Source organism: Triturus cristatus, chromosome 4_1 (genome assembly GCF_964204655.1).
Source record: "Triturus cristatus chromosome 4_1, aTriCri1.1, whole genome shotgun sequence".
NCBI classification, from domain to species: Eukaryota; Metazoa; Chordata; class Amphibia; order Caudata; family Salamandridae; genus Triturus; species Triturus cristatus.
In genome coordinates this window covers 710,410,824-710,436,289 of record NC_140585.1, presented here as the reverse complement: position 1 = coordinate 710,436,289, position 25,466 = coordinate 710,410,824, and the positions used below count along the sequence as shown (strand labels likewise).

The following is a 25,466-nucleotide window of genomic DNA, read 5'->3' as shown; positions in this document are numbered from 1 at the left end:
AATAAAAATTTAGAAGCAGTGTTGACCCGACTCAGTAAGGCAGGTTTTACCACTCAAAGGGACAAATGCAAAATAGGAGTGGATTCGGTGGTCTATCTTGGTCACAACATATCAAGCGAAGGAATCAAACCCAAATCCAGTTTGGTAGATGCCGTCAAACAAGCCCCAGAGCCCACCAGCAAAGAGGAGCTCAAATCATTCCTGGGTCTAGCAGAGTATATGGCTAAGTTCGTAAAAAACTTCGCAGACCAGGTGCAGCCCCTCAGAGAGTTGCTAAAGAAATGTTCCAAGTTTGAGTGGAATCAACAGCATCAATCAGCTTTCACACTCATCAAGAAGGCAATCGCGGATGCCCCTATTCTGGGTGCTTTTGACCCCAATGCCAAGACCACGCTTACCACGGACGCTAGCACGAAGGGGCTAGGAGCAGCACTAACCCAGAGAAAAAATGGACAAGAGTCCGTGGTAGCGTTCGCGTCCAGAACATTGAGAGACGCCGAATTAAACTACTCCACGGTGGAAAAAGAGGCTTTGGCCTGTTACTGGGCCATAAATCACTTTAAGTATTTCTTGTGGGGTATCCCATTTGTGTTGAGAACGGATCACAAACCCTTATTACCGTTATTCTCCACTAAACGGCTGGAAGGTACTACTCCGAGAATAGCGAAGTGGGTGCTGAGTCTTCAAGGGTTCAACTATTCCATGGTATACGTCCCAGGAAGTGATAATAGGATAGCAGACTGTCTTTCACGGCTACCTGTGAACGGGGGTGATCCGATGCAAAATCCACCGGAAGAGACGGTCTTATGGGTGGAGATTCCTGCCATCAATCGCAAGGAGTGGGAGGAATCCTTAAAGGAGGACAGCATTCTGATTGCATTGAAGAACATGATTCGCACAGGATGGCCGGATAACAAGTCTGAGGTGCCGGAACCTATCCACCAATTCTGGCCTGTGCGTGATGAACTATCCATCGTAAGTGAGCACATCTGCAGAGGAAGTAAAATCATTCCCCCTAAGGACATGTACGAAAGAATAATTCAGATTGCTCATGAGGGTCACCCAGGGAGGAGTATGACCAAAAGTAAAATCAGACAGCACTACTGGTTCCCGGGTATGGATTCCAGAGTGGAGGAGCAAGTTAAGAACTGCACGGCGTGTGGTTCCAGCGACAAAACCAAAGTGATTCGCAAGTCCCCGCTTGTTCCAGTTGAAGTCCCTACTATACCATGGGCTAAATTGGGGTTGGATATAATCGGTCCCCTCAATCTACTGAACCAATCTCAGAGGTTCATGTTCGTTTTGATTGACTACCATTCTCATTGGATTGAAACAAGACTGGTTCCCTCCATCACAACGGCGGTATTGTTAAGTTTCCTGAGAGATACCTTTGCCAAGGAGGGCATACCAGAGGTCTTAATAACGGACAACGGAGTTCAATTCGTTTCTGAAGAAATGAAGCTGTTTTTGACCACACTGGCTATCACTCACATCAAGGCACCACTTCACTGTCCCAAGGCCAACGGGCTAGTAGAAAGAGCAAACAGGATGATTAAGGACACCATTCAGCTTGCATTGAGCTCTCAGGTACCAGTGGAGGAGGCCATTAGGAAGATGCTGTGGTCATACCATACAACTCCCAATGCGGTCTCGGGAGTGTCACCGTTTGTTTCACTCAAAGGGAGGAACCCAGGTTCTAAACTTACGCCCAACTGGCTTAATGGAGGAACCCCTGTACGGGTGGACAGAAACTATGTGGCTGAGAAGACTCGGAAACATCAACAAGAGTACAAACTCAGGTACGACAGCCGTTGGGGAGCGTCTACAAAAAAGTGGAGAGAAGGCCAATGGGTGGTGGTTAAGAGGCCCTCTCTATCTAAATCCAAGATCTCTTCATTTTCGAAACCGCTAAGGATAACGAAGGTCTTCGACAATGCTGTAGTGCTAGAAGATGGGGGCACGTGGAGCATGGATAACATAGCGGGGTGCCCAAGTACAGTCGGTACCAAACCTACATGTGAGAGTGACCAGAACACGGCTAGGCTGTGTAGTGAGGAACACAAAATTACCAGAACACGTAGACCCCCAAGTTGGCAAGCAGACTACAAAATGGGACCTTAACCCATCCAAGGGCCTTTGGCTTCTCATCCATGGCTGGTGGGGGCCCATTGATGGAAGTGTTACAGTATTGTTGTATGCTTTTACATATCGTGGTTGCTTTCTCGTTTTGGGGAATGGTTTTCTCTAAAGGTACGAGGGAGTCAGCATTTTCCTTTTCCACTGTACAGTTTTTGGGTACGAAATGTTTACAGTATACTTACAGTATAACTTAACTGTTTATTGCTTTGTCCCGCAGGGAGATGTGTTATAACCTGTTCCCGCTTTCCCTGTCCCTGTTTCCCCCCCCCTCCCTACCTCTCCTAGTGGGTTTGTCCACCTTTGGAATGTTGGTGGCTGAAGCTTGGTTTAGAACGTTGGGGTTATACGAAGCGAAGGCTGAAGGGTCCACTTCGAATAAACTTGCTCTCCTCTTCATTCCTGCTTGGAGATATATTTATTACAACAATACTCTCTTCACCATGATCAGACCCACCTTCATTATGTGACCCTACCATCTAAATAGATGTGTTAATTTCATAGGTCCTCGGAGTAACAGCTGTAATTGTCTCGTGGTAACTCTTGCACGCATCTTCGACGTAAAAGTCTGAGTTTCATCACTGTATCTGGAACTCGCTGTAACCCATGTATCCTGCTGCTGCTGTACAGCGCTCTGATGCCTTCAGGCAGAGGCGCAACTAGAGCCAAATTTCGGGGGGGGCTGAGCAAAAATTTCGGGGGGGGGGGGCTGAGCAAAAATTTCGGGGGGGGCTGAACTTTAAGCCATAGGCAGAGTGGAGCTGCAGGGGCTCTTAGAAGGGGTGAAACAACAGCAAGTGCTCGGGTGCGGCGGCTTTTTTGCCCGGGAAGGTGTCTCATCCCGGGCTGCCACACACGAGGGGGGGGGGGGGGGAGGGGGCTGAAGCCCTGTGAGTCCAATGGGTGTTGCGCGCCTGCCTTCAGGACATATGTCCACAACGCGCTATTTAAAATTGCACCAATAACATTTAAAAAGTGAACATTAAAATAAATAACAGTCTCTTCTAAGATGGCTGTCTCATCACAGTATTATTCACCAACAGTGCCCATTTTCTATTTCTAGTCAGAATCTTACTGTCCTTTAGTCTCGCTTGTGTTTACCTAAAAAGCGCATGGGTGCTGTACCTCGCTTGGTGTTGCAATTATAACCGATATAAAGTTAATTTTCCTAGATCATTGTTTTACAAAAGATTGTAATAGAAATGAGCAGGTTTATCGCGATGCTCAAATGAAGTGATTCCTTGTGAAATTAGTGTTTTAAATCAAAGGTTATTCATACATATTTCAAACTACAATGTTATTATCGAAAACAGTGATTACATATTCCTGCGCACCCACCTACCATTTTCTCGGAAACCTATTGGCTTTCCCTTAGGCTGTCTACGTCTTTAAGAAGACTCGATGCCTTTTGGGCTTCTTTCTATATTTGTTCCAGCTTCCTTTTCAAGCCTCGCTGCAATGCTCCCAGATCACGTTTAAGTAAATATTACAAGTAACATGGCCTCATCGGAAAAGGCAAGTTTAACGGGTACTGGAACAGGTATGTGGTTACTTGCTACAGCGTGACACTGATCCTGTAGTATATAATATTTACTGACATTGCTAAATTCTGTATATGCCAATGATTCGTTTCCGCCCCTATTTCTCTAGAAGCTTCATCTAAACAAGCATTTACAATGCAATGGTCTCGGCAATATTATAGGTAGAGCTATTGGTATTGCTCATTATTTTTTTTACCATTATTGTATCCCTAAATAAATGGCATTGTCATTTCTATTGGCATTAGCTTTTTTTTTTGCATATGTGATACCTATTGCATTAGCAGAGAGAGAGTGAGGTAGTGAGATAGAGAGAGGGAGTGAGGCATTGAAATAGAGAGTGAGGTAGTGAGAGAGAGTGAGGTAGATAGCGAGTGAGGTAGTGAGATAGTGAGATAGTGAGATAGAGAGAGGGAGGTAGTGAGGGAGAGGGATGTTGTGAGGTAGTGATATATAAGCATAGAGTGATGTTGTGATGTAGTGAGATAGAGAGAGAGATAGTGAAAGTGAGTTAGTGAGATAGAAAGAGTGAGGTTGTGAGCTAGAGAGTGAGGTAGTGATGTTTTGAGAGAGAGAAGTTGTGAGATAGTGAGGTAGTGAGATAGAGTGGAGTAGTGAGGTAGAGAGAGAGTTATGTAGTGAGAGAGAGTGAGGTAGTGAAACAGTGATGTAGTGAGGGAGAGGGATGTTGTGAGGTAGTGAGATGTAAGCAGAGTGTTGTTGTGATGTAGTGAGATAGAGAGAGGTAGTGAAAGAGACAGTGAAAGTGAGTTAGTGAGATAGAAAGAGTGAGATAGAGAGTGAGCGATGTAGTGAGTTAGAGAGAGAGTGAAGTTGTGATATAGAGAGTGATGTAGTGAGAGAGTGAGGTAGTGATCTTTTTAGAGAGAGAAGTAGTGAGATAGTGAGGTAGTGATATAGAGGGGAGTAGTGATGTATAGAGAGTTATGTAGTGAGAGAGAGTGAGGTAGATAGAGAGTGAGGTAGTGAAAGAGTGAGTTAGTGAGTGAGAGGTATTTTCTGACGTAGTGAGATAGAAACAGTGAGTGATGTTGTGAGAGAGAAAGATTGAGGTAGTGAAAGAGAGAGTGAGGTAGTGAGGGATGTTGTGAGGTATTAAGATTGAAACAGAGAGTGATGTAGTGAGATAGAGTGAGGTAGTGAAAGAGTGAGTGTAAGTGACTTAGTGTATTTGAGAGAGAGAGAGTGAGATAGAGAGAGTGAAGTTGTGAGGTAGTGAGAGAGTGATGTAGTGAAGTTTTGAGAGAGTGTGTTGTGATATAGTGAGGTAGTGAGAGTGAGATAGAAATAGATAGTGATGTAGTGATAGAGAGTGAGGTAGTGAGATAGAGAGAGAGTGAAGTTTTTAAGTAGTGTGTTAGAGTGAGAGATAGTTACTGTGGTAGTGATATTGTGTTGCTGTGAGAAAGAGAGAGTTGAGTAGTGAGTTAGAGAGTGAGGTAAAGAGTTAGTGAGAGAGAGTGTAGTATAGTGCGAGATAGTGAGGTAGTGCGAGATAGTGAGGTAGTGAGAGATAGTGAGGTAGTGAGAGAGAGAGTTAGGGAGAGAGAGTGACTTGGTGAGAGAGCCAACCCCACACACATACAGAACCACCCACACAGAGCCACACACATACAAAGTGTATCCCCCAGACATACATACAGAGCCACACATACAGAGTCAGCCAGACACAGATAGAGAGCTATCCACACAAATATTCAGAGCTACAGACATCCACTTACAGAGCCACTGACTTACACATACAGAGCTAGCTAGAGACATAAAGTCACTTAACACACATACCGAGCTAGCCACATAAAGATACTGAGCCATCTATACACACACACAGAGGCACCTATGCACTTATTGAGCTACAGATACACTGAGCCACACACATGCACAGCTACACACATAGAAACACACAATTCCAATTCACCGTTCAAGCAGGTATTTTGGTACCTCCAGAAATTGTGCACTTTCCCACCCAGGGTAAGCAATGTTGAGAGATGAGAAAACAAAAGTAGCGCTTCACTGGCATACACTGTAAAGTGGCGCTAATGGGTTTAGGTGTGAATAAATCAATCTGGCAACCTTGCAACCACCCTGTCTTGCTTTAGTTTGTTAGTTAGTTATTTTTCATATTCTGAATGTTTTATTTCTCTCCGCCCCGAGGCTGCACACTTAGAAATTGAAAAATATCAGAAAAAGAGACGTTTCCAGCAAACATGTTTTGATAGCTGCCAAGGTTTCAGATTGCTATGTGTGACATTTTCATAATTTCAGTGAAATTATGAGTGACATTTCAATGACTATGAGTGACACTGTTTCGCGGCGGGCAAAATCAAGTAATGAAGATTAGGGAAACAGATAAATATCAGAAATTACACCCATTTGAGCAACAAGAAACTCTAACAAAGTCTTAAAACTGCAGCAAAGCACCAGAAATGGAAGGGCACTAACCGGAGACAGGCTGCATGACTGCAGTTCTCAGTGACAGAGACATTTTCCCCTGAAATAAAACCAAACACATACGTCTATGGAAAAAGCGAAATATCAGAACTTACGCCCTGAAAAACAGTAATAAGCTTTGGAAAGACTTTCAAGCTGCTGCAGTGCCCCTGAATTGCAAACTTACTAACCTACTGCCCCTTTCTAAGATGAATGTTACAGGAAGGGGACCTGCTAGCAAAAGGCTTGTGTTTTAAAACTTCATGGGATATAAATTGCACACAGATGATCAATCATGGTAATTAAGAAATTATTTTTAGAACCATTAAATGTGAACTGTAACTAGTCCAAGCATGTTTTTATTTTTAAGGGACCATTTCTCCCTTTTCCGTCTTCATACTGCTTTTAAAAAAAAAAGGTTTATGGTTTGTGATTTATAAAAACAGAAGGGTTCAGGTCTTACAAGCAATATTCTCCTTAGGCCGCATGTGGAGAGCAGGGCACGTGCACACTCCGGTACGGATGACAGCACTAGGTCAGGTGTAACATGAAAACGAAGTACAGAACTCCCAAGATCGCTTTTAGGTGACCTCAAGACGCCACAATGTACTAAAGAAACAGCCCATGGGAAATAAAATGCAATCGTTAAGACAAAAACACAGTCATGTAGATAAGAACCGGAGTATGTGCAAAACAAGAGGGGTTCGGTTTAAAATACACTTGTGTCACTGCTAAACAATTCCCAAGCAGGCCTCTGCAACAGGTTATGAAATAATTGCATAACATTATAAGGTGAATGCAGAGCCCGCACACTGCCCAGTGCCCAGATGAACAGAAGGGCCCCTGCACACATTTGTTTTCAGAATTTGCTGTCACGGAGAGCTACTATATAGATACTGAACACGTGAGCTGTGCTGAATTAAGTTCGCTAGAAGAAACCAAGAGAACCCGTTTAATAAATAGATTAATTCAGTCTAAAATCAAAGCTTCATTGGCACAACTTGGGTTAATAGCTTAGAGTAGACAATTGTGACAAATTAGGCCTCTGCCTTTACAACAATGGAATAAGACACCTACACTGTATTCGCATGTCTTGTAAAAAAAAAACCAACAACTCTGCCACACACGCTAGTTACATGTTGATAGAGAGCGCACGACGGGAACGTCCTACCACACATAAATCAAGGACAATTTGCAATTAAAGAAATTTTTACTTTTTAAGGAATGCTACAAATTGAAGACATTTTGCATTCTGATTGAACGATGCCACTCCAGTAAGCAAAAACATAGCTGGGACTGCACAGCAGAGGGTTTCGCTGTGAATAAGCAGCACAATCTTTACTATTTAGTCCAAAAAACTCAGGTCACAAACTGGCACTGAAATTATTAGAACCGGAAGCACTGGCAGCGCGCTAGCACTATTAATAAAATGTAAAGTACACTTTGTAGAAAACTGATACCTCACTGGAGGCGCAATTTACTATGTGAGTTGACTCGAGGAGCGGTAATTGTACGGGCTGGACCTCGCCGCAATGACTACCTCTGCAATAAACATCGGCATAATTGTGTGGCTCGAAGCAGCTGCACAGGAGAGGCTGGTGTGCTTCTAGGCTGCTGAGGAGCAACTCCAGAGGCCGCCGCCAGTCGGGACCCTCAAGTGTTTGACGGAGATAATAAAATACCCACGGCACAGAACTATGTCACGGCGCCGCTCCCATTACCACCCCTGTAGCCTGCCACTAGTTTATTGAGATTGCAGTCAGTCTGTTCACCACTTGTGCTGCAGCATCAGGAACCAACAGCCATGATTAATCACGCTGGTGCCCTCGTCGGGTAAATCTGTTACAACGCCAAGACTGCCGAGGAGCTCAGAAAGACATGCGATTGCGAAAAGTTTATTTTTTTGCAACTTGCAAGTGCGCCTGCGTGGTGAAATACGCATTCGCCTGATGCGTGATACTTGCCAGGACTGTTTTTCCTGTTTTTGGATCAATTTCACAGAGAAGCAAAAAAACGAAAGGAGCAAAGAAAAGGTAATGCCTGGCTGTTCGTAATGACTGTCTCTCTCTGACACACGCAGGGGTCGGTTCCACACGGCCAAATCGGCCCCATCAATAGAACCGTCCCCCTGTCACAAAACCGGCCCCCACCCCCTCCAGCCTACCGGGGGATTGGCCGGACATACCAGTCCGGCCCTGACGGCGCCGGATGGATGGATCCTCACGACCAGACGACAGAAAAAAAATGGCGGATGGAAGCTTCGAAATTTTTTCGGATTCGGGGGCGTGTTCCTGCTGTTCGAAAAAGGGCGTGGCTAAAAAGTGGAAAGAACAGCACGGAACACGCCCCCGAATCTGAAAAAGACGGAGTCTATTTGGAGGGACGGCTCTCTCCTCCAATGGCTGGCCTCCGTTTAGGAAGCCAGCCAATGGAGGAGAGCCAAAAAGAGAGGCGGGCTAAAGAGCCACTCTTAGAAACATAAGATCTCCGGACTTCCGGTTCTGCCTTCGGCAGACCGGATGGTCCCTCGACCTAAAAAGATCATGTTGTGCTGATGTGTAGAGCACACTATCACCTATTATCCTGGAGCTATCATGCACAGATTGACAACCCCCTTCCCCAAACCCCTAGAATTGTATATTTACACGGCACTTACAAATCGTTACAGACTTCTTCCATGTTGAAAAGCAGATCCTTACGAAATGCAGAGCACACCACTACTAAAGACCTGACTAGTGCCTCGCATCTCCGTTTTCTCTCTTTCCTGTCCCTATCTGCTTTTCTTACTTGTTTCGCGCGATACTCTTGTAAATGCCAGGCACTGTAAATTTGTAATATATAATTGTCCAACCCTAATCGCTTTTTAAATGTAATCTTGAGTGTTTTGCAACTTGTATATGTGTAATTCTAACCACTAGAATCTGTAGGAGACGTATTTACTTATTACTGTTCTTATGTAATTTTAGAGTTTCTTATGTTTGTTTCTTCTCCTTGAGTTAATATTCAACTTGTATATATGCAACTCTAACCTCTAGTATCTGTAGTAGGCGTATGTACTGACTACTGTCCTTTTGAGTTTTTAGAGTTGTTCTGTCTGTATTTCTCATGTACTCCGAAGTCTTTATGTAATGTAACTGGTCCTTTTGTAAAGCGCTCTAACCACTAGTATATGTAGTAGACCTTTCTACTTACTACCTTTCCTATGTGATTTTAGAGTTTACCTGTTTGTATCTCTTCCTTGAGTGACTTTACAACTTGTACATTTACAATTTTCCCCTCCTTTCGCTCCACTTGTACATTTGCAATTTTTTTCCTGTTTTATATCTCTTCTGTAACTCATATAATCCAAAGTCCTTATATAACGCAACTCATTCTTTTGTAAAGCGCTCTGACACCTTCCGGTAATGTTCGCGTGATATAAAATCGCATTAAATAAATTAATGTAACGAACATCAGTGATATATCTGCATCCCCGCAAGGATTGGACATTATCACGCATATGCATGGGACTTGGCAGGGCTAAGCTAAGTGAATAGTGCTCTCTCCCTGCAGCGGTCTTTTGTTTATACACAATTTGAATCCTTTTAGGCTATCTGCCCTATTGGAGAGCACTGTTACCCTGGGAACTGGGCTAGCGAGCCTCCCTTCCTGTGCAATTAAGTGTTTTGTCAGTTACTGGCACCCACGTTTGCTGCCCAGACTTCTTGTTACCTACCCCTTGGTGGCTTTGATTCTCCTGAGGAAAGAAAGCGCAGAGAGGAGCGACGGTACACCTTTCATAGCCCCAACCGATTCTGTCCTGTCCCAACAGTAGAATGATCATGTCTGACACCTGGCTTCTGTAACTGATACTCGTTCCTGTCTTGGGCCAATGCAATAAAGACTACAGCTTTCCCATTGGCACAAACTTCTTTCTGGCGGTTTAGAGCTCCTCCAACGCTTCTTACTCCCACCCCTCCAACCGAGAGCCCCGGTACATCATACATTGCAAGAGGCCAACGAAATAATGACCCCCCCATGCTAGGCAGGTAAGTGTGCTCTTGCTCCAGAAGTCAATAAGTTTATAAAACCAAATGTTCAAACGAACAGATTTTATTATAAGAAAATTGTGACAGGTGAGGTGCGTAAACGTCATTTGGAGATAGCCATACTTGCGTATCATAATGGTGTTTCTATATAAACAAAATGTTAAACATTCTAACATTGTGAAGGCATACTTTTTAAAACAATTTTTTCTCTTGACGATATCGATTTACAGGAAGATTGCACAGACACTTATTGCCTGTAAATGTTTTATGAGGAATGTACAATTTAAAGAGTACGGGGTGAAGATTAAAAGGGAGTAGTGACCAGAATACCCCAGATAATCTCGAGTTTGCAACCACACACACCATGTTGTAATGGTTTGTTTTGTCAATTCCCACCAGACCTAAAAAAAAAAAAAAATTCTTTTTGGGGGGAAATGTTGCATGTGGCCTCTTGGGGCTGTCCATAATTAAGTGTGAGTAGCAGAGGACATGGGTACGTTGTAAGGCCTAGACTTCACTATCAGTTGATGCAAAAACACTTAAGGGGGGGTATCAGATATTTTGAGGCCATTTACATAGACAAGAATGGGTAATTTTTTACCTACTTTGTTTTGCTAGTAAGAAAAGTGTTACTCAAAGTGTCTGTCACACATATTACATCAAAGTGTCACACATAACCGTACTGAAAACCTAGAAATGTCAGTCATAAACAAACTGGAAACTCTACAGCTATGCACTAGGAGTCGGGCAATGTAGTTTATTCGTACAGGAGAATCATTCCACCAATCAGCTACGCCGTCAGTTCCTAGTTTGAACCATCACTTCCCAACTGCCTTAGTTACCATGAAAGTCATAGTTATCACACACCGTACCTTTTTAGGTTTTGCCTAAGCAGTGCTTGCTCTGTGAAATCTATTGTAAAAATAAATCTTAAAAGGGGCTTACATCCTGCCCTTGCTTTCTATTGGTTTCTGTGCTTGCCTCTTACTTTTCCTACTTTTCTATTGGCTATAGCATATTATTTTCGGCTCTTCCTTGTGTGTTTGTCTTATGAGTCTCCTGTCACCTTAGTACTGATTTCTTCCGCTTTTGAAGCAGAACATTTTTTTTAATGTTTAGCCTACACTACGCTTGCACGCCTAGCCAAGAGCTCTCAACGTGGTCCCCCTCTCGTACGTCTCTGAGGTGCGTGCATTCCGACACGTCAGTTTCATGCCGGCTCTTCTTTTTGTCGTGCTCACACAGCTTCTGCAGCAGAACAGTGAGGCTTGCACAGACTGTTCTTGCACTAGTCTTGTTTCAAACGTCTCTGACGTGTGCATTCCAAATAATTCTTTAAATGTTACTTTTACACTATTGAAAGTAAGAAACATGCATCTATTCAAAATAAAAAGTAATATTTTGGAACTTAATTGTAAATGCTAAAGAGATAGTGGCAATCAGCAAATTCTGCCCTCAGGGTGCTGCTGAAGAATAGAAAACTAGGAATAACATTTTACGACGGCGGCCTTAGTTGCTTCGATCTGAGGAAACGTCTTCTGCAGTCCTTTCTCCAGGTTTACATCTGTCGGATGGCTGGTGTGGGCGTGTTCTGTGGGAGAAGGGAGTAGCAGCTGACAGTAAACGTTCCGCAGATGCGTACTGAGCTGCAACGTCAGCCTCTCAGCATTGCCTGACACCCCGTTCCCTGTTAGGTACGAAAACAACTCCACCAAGCAGTTTCAGTAGCTACTCTTTCTCCCAGTTAACCCCGGCTTTTCAAGCACTTTGGGCTCACCTCTTCTTGTACTATGCAGAGACCTACGTCTCTCGGGGTTAAGAAGTATACTCCTTCCTTTGCATGCCACCTGACCACCACTGTGGTTCCTCTACGAGCTTTCTGTTACTGAGATCTGGGGTAGTGGTCTTCAGAGTTTAATACTTGCAGACGTAGGTGGATGCGCAGTCCCATTCCTACTGTGGCCGAATGGGAAAACGTAATACGCAGTCAGAAGTTTTTAACGAGATGCGTCCCCCCTGTAACCGACCAAAGAGTTTTTGGGGACTATGTTTGCATTACCAACGGTCTAAACAGGACACGGGGGGGTGCTCAGGAAGAGTGAAGGATGGACTACTACCAGATGCTACATATTGATTTCCTTGCGGATTATGTTTGCATATCTTCCTGTTTTCAGTGAACATATTGTGTTTATTTGAGTTCATGTGTATTTAACAATGCTATATTGCCTTTTTTCCGTCTATTGTAGGCCACTCTGACCCATGTATGCCAACATTTTTTCTTTCTACGATGGTATTGAATATTTGATCTGCCTGTAGTTTATAATTTGGTTTTTGTTTGTAATGTATTGTTTGATTTGAAAATTCAATAAAAGCAATTAAAAAAAAATACTTGCAGACGTAATCCCCTTCCCACCATCACCATCTCAGCCCTCTGAGAAATGTATCCTTTTTTCTCCCGCTACATCCTTAAGATGCTTGTTACTGGTCCAGGGAAGACATGGCTTGGCAGTTCGGGCTGGACTGTTCCCATGAGGCACAGGGTCAGACTGATTTGCATATGGCCATGTCTGAACTGGAGTGAGCTAAAGAATGATGATGGATTAAAACCAGATCAGTGAACTGGGGGTGAGTGTTTGATTTACTCAAACGCTCCATCCATCATCCCCTTTGGTATCCTCTTTAAGAAAACTCCATCTCTTTATTTCACACATCATCTCTTTCCTCGTATGCACCTTTTTATTACTCTTTCCGCAAGTACTTTGTTGCATCCTCTTCACTTACTTACAGACACAAAGGACCTACTCACCTATAAGCACTGCATTTCCATTTTCTTAAGCACTGTAAATGTGTTGAAAGCTGTGTTCCTTCTCCACACACTTGCACAGAAACACAATTACAATTGGCATTCGTGACCTAGGGTTGCAGCAGGAAGGAGGTGGAGTTACAAGGGACGGTGTTACGGGGCAAAATGTAGAGAGGCCAAGGGCTGGATGAGCATGTATTCTGAACACCTTTGTTCCCTACCCCAATGACAGGCACTGTGTGATATTTGCATTACCTTTTATCCTCTGCTTCAGAGCGTTCAAACCTGCTGCTTTATAAACAGCCACCCTCAACACGAACTTGCACAGGCACTTACATGTGACCAAGTTCATTGTATGGAATATTGTATGTCTTATGCACTTTACTCTTTTTTTCCAGTTCTCTTGCGATGGGGTTAGAGCATTTCACAGCTCTTTGCAAGTTTAGGTCATGAACTTGCTTGAGTAAGGCACACATATGAAAAGTGCTTGGCCACTGCATGTTATTTTTTCTTTGACCCTCCGCCATTTACCTAATCTTCCCGCGTCATATTACCACCATGTAATGCACAATATATTGGCTTTCTCAATAAACAAGTCATAACACTTTTATGGAGTTTTGGTAACTTATATTGTACAACTGCTCGCCATGATAAATCTTACAACAACAACAAATTGATATTAATCACATAGGCGAAATCTAATACATTTACCAATGCTGGTTTACAGTAACCATCAATCTCATCCACTAATATACTGGTTAACAATAACTAAGGGTTAGCGTAAAAAATAGCAGTTAAGTGTACAATAAATCAAAGGATGTACCAGTCAAAGCAAAAAGGTAAATATAAACATCACAGCAAGGCAAAAAAACACACCATGACAGAAGCCAACAAAATCACATGAATGAAATGGGTAATTCATGGTAACTGCAAAATATTCATAATATACAATTATCAGACGGAGGCTATCATTCCCTACAGTACTCTTCAAAGGACTTGGGTGCTTCTGCCTTCCTAGTGCTCCCTCTCACTTCCACTCTATTTTTGTTCTCTTCTCTTTTTTTGTCTTCCCTCACATCATCTGCATTCCCCACTTCTCCCTCTGCTCTCACCACCACCACTCTATTAAGATTCCAAATCCGTGAGTCACTCATCTTTACTGCAGTGATACAGTTTAATTACTCTTACAGGATGTAAATATTTTTCCCCTGGTGTAAATTCCGGTCTTCTAATTCTCACCTTAGTCACTTTCACCCCATTCCTCTCATCAAACCACTTCTTCCAGTCCTCCAACCTTCTCACCTCTCTTTCATGCCAACCTTCCTTATGCCCATACTTGCTTTCGCATTTTGCGTTCATCCATGAATTAGATATCAAACTATTGGGTTTCTGTTATAATCTCACTCTCTACCCCCTATGCTATAACCCTGTCCACCCCTTCCCTATTACCCTAGTGGACTCTCCCTTGGGAGCCTGCTTTCGAATGCTGGTGATGCACCAGAGTTATTCGGAGAGTGTATGGCCAATAAAGAAATTCTGAGTTCTCACCTTGTGTATTGGTGATATTTTCAACACTGGCAACCATCTACTGCGCAGGGCGCAGTTTTTCCCATTTCCCCTTTGTTTGCTCTCGTGATCTGCAGCTGTGAGAATTAGCGCAAGGAATCGGAAAGGGAATTGAGGACCTCAGTCTGTGGAATGAACTTGGTGGTGGAATAGCTGGTATTTATTTGCTCATATCTGCCGTCAGTCTAAGGTGCGAATAAGGACTACATCTTTTTGGGTCTGGTGCCCCACTCAACTGTCATCGAGGCTTGAAGGTAGTCCCTGCTGTGCCTGAGGACCCCCTGTTGTTCACCTGCTACTGTGAACGTGCTGAGAGCATCTCCAATCCTTTGCTGTCACTGAGACTGACTCATGGGTGCCTGACGGGATTTTTCCCTCCCTGGAGAATCGCTTGTGAGGAGGTTCCTTGCCCAGCTGTAAGCGTATCCTGTGTCTTGTCACGCTGCAAGCATTTTCGCTGCTGTGTGTCAGAACCTTCTGGCGCCTGACAGGATTTCTAGATTTTCAACTTATTGTGAGGACTTTCTTTGGGCAGCCGTCAGCAGATCCTTTGGTTGCAGCCTCAGCGTTCGCTTTCCTGCCAACACACATTTCAGGGTTCCAAGTGCCTGACAGGATTTTCGACATAGCAGTCGCCGCTTCAGGGAGTTCCGTCGTCTAATATAGGCATCCTGCCCATTTCCTGTCGGCGGAGAGCTTCCTGCCTGGCGGGTCCGGGAGACACTATCTCTCATGACGTGCGCACATTGTGGCCTTTCCCCCTCGCTGTGCATGTGTTAGGAGGAGACATATTCTCACAAGGATTTAAAAGAATAGCCGTTTTCCTCATTTGAGCTTGCTGTGTTCGTATGAACCTGGCGGTTGTGCCTATTAATTCTGCTTAAGGTTGTTGTCCGCCCTTCCTTGCGTGTACTATTCGGTGGTATGAGGTTCTGTCATCCTCGGCCTCACCCACTGATTCACACGCTCCGGGTTCGCGGGCTGTACGTAGCCAGCCCCGTGTGTGACCGCGCCACCATCACAGGACCCCTGCCAGTGAAAGGCGAGACTTCTTTTTTTGTGCGCACATTAGCTCTGGTTGCCCTGGGAGTCTTTACTTTCTCTTAGGAAGTGGCAATATTGGTAGCGCAGCAGCTTTAGGTGCAGTGAAGCCTCCCTGTGCATGTCTACATACGAACTTACAGTCAGCTTTATCCTTAGATTCTCCCAGGGAGAGGAACTAGCTGTTTGTTTTCTGTGCGTGGGGTGCAAAGTGACTGCTGGGGGCTACATTTTGTGTCCTTTTGAGCCGCGACCTCCGCCTTCTCGCACTGTTCCTTGTCAATTTTAAGGATTCAGATCAGCGCCAATTCCCCTTTTTACTGCACGATGATGGCCGCGGTGAACATGAGTCAACCCCCATCGTTCCTAAATGAGAACGGAGAGCCTGAGATATACTGGAAGGACTGGGTCAAATTGTTTGAATCGTACTTAATTGGCATTGGGTAGGAACGTTTCACCTCTTTACGGAAACAGCATATCCTTTTATACAATTTGGGGGTATACAGGCGGAAAATTTATGAAACATTGCCTGAACCTGAGAATGAAGGAGAAGGGGAAGTAGAGGCCATGGACATATTTGCCAGTACCATGCTCAAATTGGAAACTCCTTCTGGTGACAAAATCAACGTTGTGTTAGAACGCCACAGGTTCTTCTGCAGATCGCAAGGGAAACAAGAGATAGTAACTAATTACATCGCAGCATTAATGGGCTCTAAGCAAATTGTGTGATTTTGGTAACCTCACAGATTTTCTGATACGGGACCAGCTAACATGTTGCACAAACTACATGCACATACATGAAAAACTGTTAGCCAAGTGCCCCACCCTCAGGGAGGCAGTTGCCTTTGCCCAGTCGGTGGAACACACTGCTAAGTGCTTCAAAGAGGTGAAATCTCCTACGGGTATAGTAGCCAATGTACACGAGAGAGAGGAGGAAGGTGAAATTTGCAAAGTCAAGGGTAAGGAAGGGTTGCATAACAAGTTTCAACTAAATGAAAGGAAACAGAGATGTTTCAGATGTGGCAGCAGCAATCACTTAGTCAATAATATCCTATGTCCAACCAAAAGTGACATGTAAGAAGTGTAATAGATGGGGGCATTTCGCCAAAGTGTGCAGATAAGGTGACCCAACAACAGAGAGGGAGGGGGTAAAGAAGGTCTCCTGGTCAAATAAGTTAAATGTGTCCTAATGAAAAGAAATATGTTTTCCAGGTAAAAGACACGATTGGAAGTATTAACTTAGTCTATCCCAATGCTCAATAGAAAGGCTGTCACCATGTATGCTGATTCCTGTTCTCCATTTACTTTATTGAACCATACCGATTTTGTGAGCATGGACAGGCAGGGGAGTATTGCATCAACGAAGCCAGACATCTTTCCTACAGGCTATACCAAAGAACCCATACAACTTGTTGGAATGAAAGAAATGCACATTGAGTTCAAGGGGAAGAGTACAGTGGGGAAGGTCTACATTGTGGAGACAGGGTCCAATTTGTTGAGATGGCAACACCAGAAAGAGTTGGGTATAATTCTTGATCCCAATAACCAAGATCAGGTGCTTTTGACAGATGACATCCAAACTGGGACCAGTATATGCGAGGGGCTCTCTAAATTATTCGATAAAAAACTAGGCCTCCTCCATGAGTTCCAGCACAAGATTAAACCCAAAACCAATGCCACACCCACGGTGCACAAGTTACGCCCTGTGCCACATTTAATGAGGGAACCCTTAGGGGAGGAATTGAACAGATTGTTTAGTATGGGAATCATACAACCCATTGACAAGTCTGAATGGTTGGCACCCATTGTGATCGCGTCCAAGGCCAATTGAGAAGGGATTCGTTTATGTGTGGACTTGCATAATCTTAATGAAAGCATCTGGGTCGCAAAAGTATCCACTTCCAAACATAAACAAAATGCTTAGTACCATGGGACAGGCGAAGTACTTTAGGGTCATCGATCTCTTCATGGCCTACCACCAAGTAAATCTCCACCCTGACTCTAGATCACTCACTGCATTCATAACCCCACACTGAGCACACATGTTCAAAAGAATGCCGTTTGGTCTAGCATCGGCTGCAGTGGTCTTCCAGAGGATCATGCACCAAATCCTAAAGGACATGGATAACCCCATGTGCTTCCAGGACGACATCCTGGTGTACGGACGAACCGCTGAAACCCACGACCAAACACTCAAGAGGATGATTTATGCTGGGTTGACGGTGCAAAAATCTAAGTGTCAAATCAGTGTGACGTCGGTGGATAACCTTGGGCACTCCATTTCCGAGAATGGGTTTAGGCCTAAACACAATTTGCTGAGTGCTGTGAGAGATGCCCTTTGCCCAAAGAATAAGGAAGAGTTAAAATCTTTTCTGACGTTACTAGAGTACATGGTCAAGTACATTAAGAACTTCTCAGGGAAGTGCGAACAATTGCGGGGCCTTTTAAAGAAAAAAAAAAAAGACAAGGGGTTCGAATGGCAGGACCAACATAAGTGCATGGTAGATGCCTTGAAGGAAGAAATTATCAATTCTCCAGCCTGAGGTACATTTATTTTAAAAACATTTTTATTAATTTTCTTGGAAGCAAACCAACAAGACACCTGAAACATCACGTTTCCCATCGTTTCTGCCATTAACACACACCACTTGGCAGTACATAGGTGGATCCCAGACCAGCACATTGCCACATAGCCGGTAATAATCTCTGACCCCTTCATCCCTGGAGCCCCCCCATCAGTCCGAGTCCGAAGATTCATCCTGTGACAGCGGTGGAGGGTTGCATATTTCTCCTCTGAATTTGTTCCACACCCCCCAAACCTTGTCCCACTTTCGGGGGCACCCCCGCCTGATAAACACAGAGCGTTCCGCAAACATTGCTGCATCCATGTCCCTACCCCATGCGGTCAGTGTTGGTCCCCTCTCCGCCCCCCATTTTTGGGCTATGTTCCTTTTAGTCGTGATGATCCCCAGTGTCACCCAGTTCTGCGCCTGTCGATTGAGGTCATTGGGCTCCCACACATTTAACAAGCATCGCCGGGGATCAGGCACCAATGACACTCCGCACACCTGTGACATCGTTCTCATCACTCGTCTCCAGAAATCTTGGATGATTGGGCAGTCCCGAATAGTGTGGTAAAAGGTCCCCACCTCCCCACAACCACGCAAGCAGAAGGGATGCTCTGCTCTACCCATTTTGTGCAATAACTGTCTGGTGTAGTACGAGCGGTGCAGGATCCGAAGCTGCACCAGGCTCAGCCGTGAGGGGATACCCGCCTCCCGCGGCGAGGCCAGCGCCTCGCGCCATCCCGGGTCATCAAATTCCCCTACCTCCTCTGCCCACCTCTCCCGCAGGGGCCCCATGGGGTCCGTCCGATTATTAATGAGCTTGCGGTATGTGAGGGACGTAGCCTTCTTGGGCATGTACTCCGTCAGCAACCTGTCTTCCAGCGGGGATGACTCCGGAACCTCCTGCCCGGGTGTCAGATGCGTCATCAGGGCGTGTTTAATCTGAGTGTATCTGAACCACTCCGAAGGAGCGAGCTCATATTGTTGCTGCAGCCGCGTGAACTGGACGATTGCCCCCCTGTGCCACATGTCACCTAATACCGAAATGCCGATGGAATCCCAGGCATCGAACCCTTTACTGTCCCTCAGCCGCCCCAATTGCTTAGCATCCCAAAGAGGTGTGAGTTGAGTCAGTACTCCCCGCCACCCGAGTTTAGCCTGTGCTGCGTGCCAGATAGACACCGTCTGTCGCAAAGGGCCGATCAGCTTCGGTGCCAATCGTCCATCATATAAAGGGGACAGCATACCCCTCTCACCTAGTATGTCTCTGTCTGCCCTAAACGCCGGATCAGACTGGCGCATGGAGCCATTGGTTAATCACCTTCAGTTGGGCTGCCCAATAATAGAGCTGGATATCCGGGAGCGCAATTCCCCCGTCCTACCACCCACGAACTAATTTGGTTTGCGCAATGCGTGCCGGCTTGTTACCCCACAACAGGCTGGAGACTTGCGTTGCTATCGCGCGGAAGTAGGCCGGCGGCACTGGGTATGGCGGGTTTTCAAGTACATATAGGAACCGCGGCAGAGCCATCATTTTGAATAGCGCCGCTCTCCCCAACAGACTCAGTGGCAGTGCTCCCCAGTGAAGCACATCCCGCTTGAGGCGGTCCATCGGGGGGCTTAAATTGCGCCGAAAAAACTCCGCCGGATCCAGCGTAATATGCACCCCGTGATATTTAAACGAGCCTTCCGCCACCTGGAGCGGACAACCCGGCGGCAAGCGCGGGGTTCGGCCATGCAACATAAATAGGACCGATTTAGACCAATTTATCGTATATCCCGACGCCCGGCCAAAAATCTCGCAGATATTAAGCAACGCCAGTATAGAGCGGCTAGGGGAGGACAGATACAATAGCACATCATCCGCGTATAGAGAAACGCGGTCCTCCCAGCCGTCCGTCCACCGGAGGCCCCGTATCATGGGCTCCCAGCGTATCCACGCCGCGAGCGGCTCAAGCACCAGGGCGAAGAGCAGTGGCGATAGGGGGCAGCCCTGTCGTGTCCCCCGCGTCAGGGGGAAGTCCTCCGACATATGCCCATTGGCCGCGACATGCGCTAGTGGGTTAGTGTATAGGAGTCTGACCCAGGCGCAAAATTTGGGCCCGAAGCCCAGATGCGATAATACCGCAAAAAGAAAGGGCCACTCAACCATGTCGAACGCCATATGCGCATCCAGGGAGAGAAGCACCGCCGGCTCCCGCACGCATCCCGCCCGGGCCAGCTCTCTGTGTAGGCGTCTTAGATTGTGGGATGTACTTCTGCCGGCATAAAGCCAGATTGATCGGGGTGCACAATTTCAGACAGATATGGCGTCAGCCTGATAGCCAGTAGCTTAGCAAGGATCTTGGCCTCTGCATTGATTAGTGATATGGGACGGTAGGAGGTACATTGTGCCGCGGGTTTACCTGGCTTCGGAATCACCACAATGGTGGCCGTGCGCTGATCTAACGGAAGCTCGCCCGCATGCAGGCTGTGAGTAAACCTATTTAGTAAGTGTGGGGCCAGCGTCTCGGACAATCTTTGGTATAGCTCAATCGGTATGCCGTTGGGCCCCAAAGCCTTACCGGGCTGCAACGCGCCAATAGCCGCCTGGAGCTCCTCCACCGTGGGCTCAGCCTCCAAGGCCTCCTGAGCCGCGGGGGACAGCGTGGGCATCTGAATGTCTTTGATGTATGTTAATGCCTCCTCCATCGTCATGGAGGAAGCGGAGGCATAAACCCCTCGGTAGTGCTCCGCTAGGGCACGCACTATGGCGCGCGGGTCGGACGTTGTCCGGCCCTCCGCAGTGTCAAGCCGCGCAATCCACCGGGCGCCACTGTCGCGGCGGTCAAGCCACGCCAGCAACCTCCCCGTCTTATCCCCCACGTCGTAAACTGTATGCCGCGAGGCCTCCAAGCGTTGTCTGGTGCGCTCCACGAGGTGCTCCTTGTACTTAATCTGCGCCAGTCGCAGGTCGCGGGGGATGGGTCCCGGGCGTGGCGGGCCTCCGCCGCCTGAAGCTCACGCTCCAGCGACTCCAGCTCAGACTGCTGCCCGCGTTTGTGTTCCGCAACGGAAGCCATAGCCTGCCCTCGAACCACCGTTTTGTACGCCTCCCAGAGGACAGTAGGGGAAGACACCGAGGCGGCATTTTCTTGGAAGTAGAGGCTCGTCGCCTTCCTTATGGACTTATTAATCTCGGGGAGCCGCAGGTAACCGGGGCGCAGCGGGTAAATGTGACGACGCATCAAATGGTATGTAGTGTAGTGCAGGAGTATCGGGGAATGATCTGATATGCCTCGCGGCCTGATTTCTACAGTGTCAATGTTTTGAATACACCCAGCCGATCCCAGGAAGTAATCTATGCGGGTCAGACTATTGTGCACCCCAGAATGGTACGTGAATTGTTGTGCCGTCGGGTGATGCAGCCGCCACAAATCCGTGAGCCCGATCGCCTCCACGAAGCTCTCAAGGCGGGAAACGCCCCCGCCTCGGGGCCGCGGGGGACAGCGATCATTAAGGTCGCTCATAACCGTATTAAAGTCACCACCCAGAATCACCTCCCCCTCCGGTAGTGCCATCAGGAAGCCACTAAGCGTCGGGAACGCCACAGCCTGTAACGCAGGTGGAATATAAACAGACACAATGTTAAGGGGCCGGCCCTCCCATTGGGTATGGATCGCTGCAAATCGCCCCGACCCCTCCGTGTGAACGCTGTGCACAATTAGCTGGGACTGTCGGCGCACCAGTATGCCCACCCCCCGATATCTGGAAGTAAACTCAGAGTGTGCCACCATCTTGTACCCCCATCTGTCTAGGGCTTTGCTAGCGGTGCCAACCAGGTGGGTTTCCTGGAGTAGGACCACCGTCGGGGCGCACCTCTTAATACCGTGCAATACCAGACCCCGCTTGATTTTGTCGCCTAAGCGCCGCACGTTCCACGTGAGCATTGAGAGAGGCCGCACTGGAGTCAGATTGGCCTCCAACTGTGTATCGCACTCTACCCCGGACATTACGGCGGTTGGGGCGGGAAGGCGTGAGTCTCGCGGATATACTGCTGTGGGGCATGCGCATTACAATGAAAGCGCGCATCATGTGTCGCAAGTGTCAGTGCCAACAAAAAACAAAACCTATAAAGAAAACCAGAAAACAATCCCCAACCTCCCCCCTCCATGCCTCCCTGCCATACGGACCTGGAACTGCCCACCACCCCAACTCAGCAGAGTGCTCGAACCCCATAACCCCAAACGGTACTTGCGTGCAAAGGAGCGGGAGGTCCGAGGAAGACCAGTGCCTCCCCTGTCCCAAGGTCCATAGGATATACAGTCAAACAACGTGTGATAGGCCACTCCAGCACCGGCGGGTCTCCGGGTGTATTACAGTCCAGCAGGCCGAGGAAGACCGCAGCCCGGACCTCATCCGGCAGATCCCTCCTCCATCTCACTCGTCCGCCGCTGTCGACCATCAGGATCTTCAGAGCCCCCAGACTGTCCTCTGTGCCGGTCCGAACGTCCGTTACCCTTGACGCGCTGCCATCCCTCCAGCCAGTCATGCGCCTCCTCCGGCGTGTCAAAGAATTTTTGTGGTCCCATCCGCCACCACTCGGAGCCGCGCCGGGAAAAGCATGGCATAGGGGAGCGCACGCAGCTTCTTTTTAACTTCCAGGAAGCTCCTCCGCTGCGCCGCCACTGCCGCCGTGTAGTCCGGGAAGAAGGACACAGTGGAGTTCAGGAGACGGATGGGCGGCGCCTGGAGAATGGCGTCCCGGTCGCGAAAGTTAAACAGGCGAGCCAGCACCGGCCTCGGAGGCGCACCTACCTTCGGCCGGCCACCTGGTACCCTATGGGCGCGCTCCACTGAGAAAAAGGCCGAGAGGCCCCTGGGCTGCAGTTTAGACTTTACCAGCTCCTCCACGTATAGGTCCATGGCCGGGTGCCCCTCACTTTCGGGAATCCCAGTTATGCGCACATTATTGCGTCGCGAGCGCCCTTCTTGGTCGTCCAATCTGGCCGCCATGCGTTTGTTCTCCGCCTCCAGTTGCGATACCTTCTGCAGGAGATAGCTAGAGTCTTTCGTTAGGTTGGCCGTCACTTGCTCCACATCTGTGACCCTGGCTGACATTTTTTGAAAGTCCGCACGGAGAAGGGACACATCCGACGAGATTGAACCCACAGTGGACTGCACCTGCGTCAGAGCAGCTATGATGTCCTCCAGTGTCACTTTCGGCGTCTTCGGCTCCGTCGCCGTCCGCTCAGTGCGCCCCGCGCGGTCCGACAGCGAGGAGGGGTCCTTGCTGTAGGCAAATTTGTCCAACTTGCTCTGCTGGCCTCCCCGGGCCCCCTTCCCGCCCATGGCCGCGTCGCCAGACCTTCGCTCCGTCCACCACCAGGCAGCCGTCGCGACGCTGGGCCCCGATCGGGCGCCAATATCACCAGGCCAGCAGCGGAGCCGATCCCCACCACAGGGCAGCCCCCCGGGTATAACTTGTTAGTTCCGGGCCAGTTCCCCCAGCAGCTCGGGGCCCAACACCAGGCAGATCCACAGTCAGCAGCCCTATCCTCCCCGGCTCAGCAGAAGGGGGGGGGGGACTGGCCCACAGAGCCTCTCCGCCGATCGTCGGGAGCATCAGCCGCCAATTCCGTGGGTCAGCAGCAGCGCCGGCGACCAGGGCGCATCGCAGCACGTTTCCAGCCCCACCCACCAAGCGGGCCTTCAGTCCGGTCAAAAGGGTTGAATACGGGGCCGTCCGCCCCACCGCTGCCCAGATCTCACCTCCGCCGGGTTCACCGATGCCCCGTGGGCTAGGGGAGAGTCGCTCAAAGCGCGATGAGAGCGTGACCGCGCCCGGTCCGCCCCGAGCCGGCAGCCTCCACTGAGCGGTCCGGATCGTCAGCGCCGCACCTGGAACACTCCAGCAACTTGAGGCCCCGGCCTGGTAGGCCGCAACTGTCCGGAGCTCGCCGAGTGCGTTGGGAGCCGCGGAGGGACTCAGGAGCGGGAGCAGGCGAGGTCGCTTCGCCTCCGCTCCCCGTGTCTCGACCTTGGGAGTGCAGAGAGTCGCGGATCACCAGACTGATGCGAGGGGAGTCGGCCTCACCCTCGGAGCTCGCTTAGGCTGCGGCCATCTTGCTCGGCAGCCAGCCACGCCCCCAGCCTGAGGTACTTTTGATCCCAGAAAAAAAAAAAACATCCTCACTACTGACGCCTCCAACAAGGGCCTGGGAGCTACCCTTCTTAAAGGGGCGGCAAGGAGGAAAGGATAATTGCTTTTGCTTTCCGTTGCCTTACCAAAGCTGAAAGTAACTATTCAGTTATTGAGAAGGAGGCCCTGGCATGCTTCTGGGCGGTGAAACACTTTAAGTTCTTCCTTTGAGGTTTGAATTTCACCATCCGCACTAACCACAAGCCCCTCACGTTTATATTTACTCTCAAAGGCATGGAATACAGTACACCCCACATCTGCAAATGGATACTAGGCCTGGAAAACTTCTGCTTCAAGGTTGAGTATGTCCTAGGGGGTGATAAAATTGCAGATTTTCTGTCCAGAACAGCGTTGCAAGCGGAACCGCCGGCGGAAATGCTAGATAGTCCTATCATGGCCATAACGGATCTTGCTTTAACAGAAGGAGAATGGGGAAAAAGGCATGGAAGAAGATAAAGGATTATGTAGGGTAAAGGAGCTAAGGGTAGCCTAGCAAGTGCAGTGAAGTCAAAGAATAGATCCGAGAATTCTGGGATGTCAGGTTTGAACTGAGCACCATAAGAGGCAAAGTGCATCGCAGGAACAGAATTGTACCTCCGAAGGACTGAGGAAGAGAATCGTGGAATTGGCACGTAAGGGTAACCTGCGACGGTGTCAAGGTCTGTCACAGTTGTGCCAAAAGTGACAAATCCAAGTCCACCCGCAAAGCCCTGTTGTCCTTGTCGAGATTCCTCTTAAACCATGGAGTAAACTTGCCATGGACATAATTGGACACATGGAGAACTTGGGGATGTACAAAAAATTCATGCTGGTGTTGGTGGACTACACATCCCACTGGGTCATGCAAAAATGTGTCCATTGCACTAACACTAAAACGGTCCTAGACTTTCCCAAGGACGTTTCGGAAGGGATACCATCTACCCTGGTCACCGACATTGGGGTACAGTTCACATCGCAACAGATGAACGATTTTTTGCTAAATCTGAATATCAATCGTGAAAGAACTGCGCTGTATTGCCGCAAGGTAAATGGCCTGGTAGAAAGGGCCAACAGACTAATAAAAACACATACATCTAGCTGTAGTAAACGTCCATGATGTTGTATCATCCTTGCGTGACTGTTTATGGGCATACCACACCTCACCCAATCTTGAGTCGG

The 25,466-nt window shown here is 47.8% G+C and overlaps 1 protein-coding gene across 2 annotated transcripts in view; it reads left to right on the top strand.

Moving 5' to 3' along the window:
- The first annotated feature begins 3,550 nt into the window (after nt 1-3,550).
- Nucleotides 3,551-25,466, top strand: part of ZNF277 (zinc finger protein 277) — a 733,870-nt gene continuing 711,954 nt past the window's right edge. For both annotated transcript variants that reach the window (XM_085653187.1, XM_085653186.1), the window contains exon 1: nt 3,551-3,676. In XM_085653187.1, the coding sequence (XP_085509313.1) occupies nt 3,634-3,676 (43 nt within the window). In that variant the 5' untranslated portion in view covers nt 3,551-3,633. The remainder of the gene's footprint in view (nt 3,677-25,466) is intronic.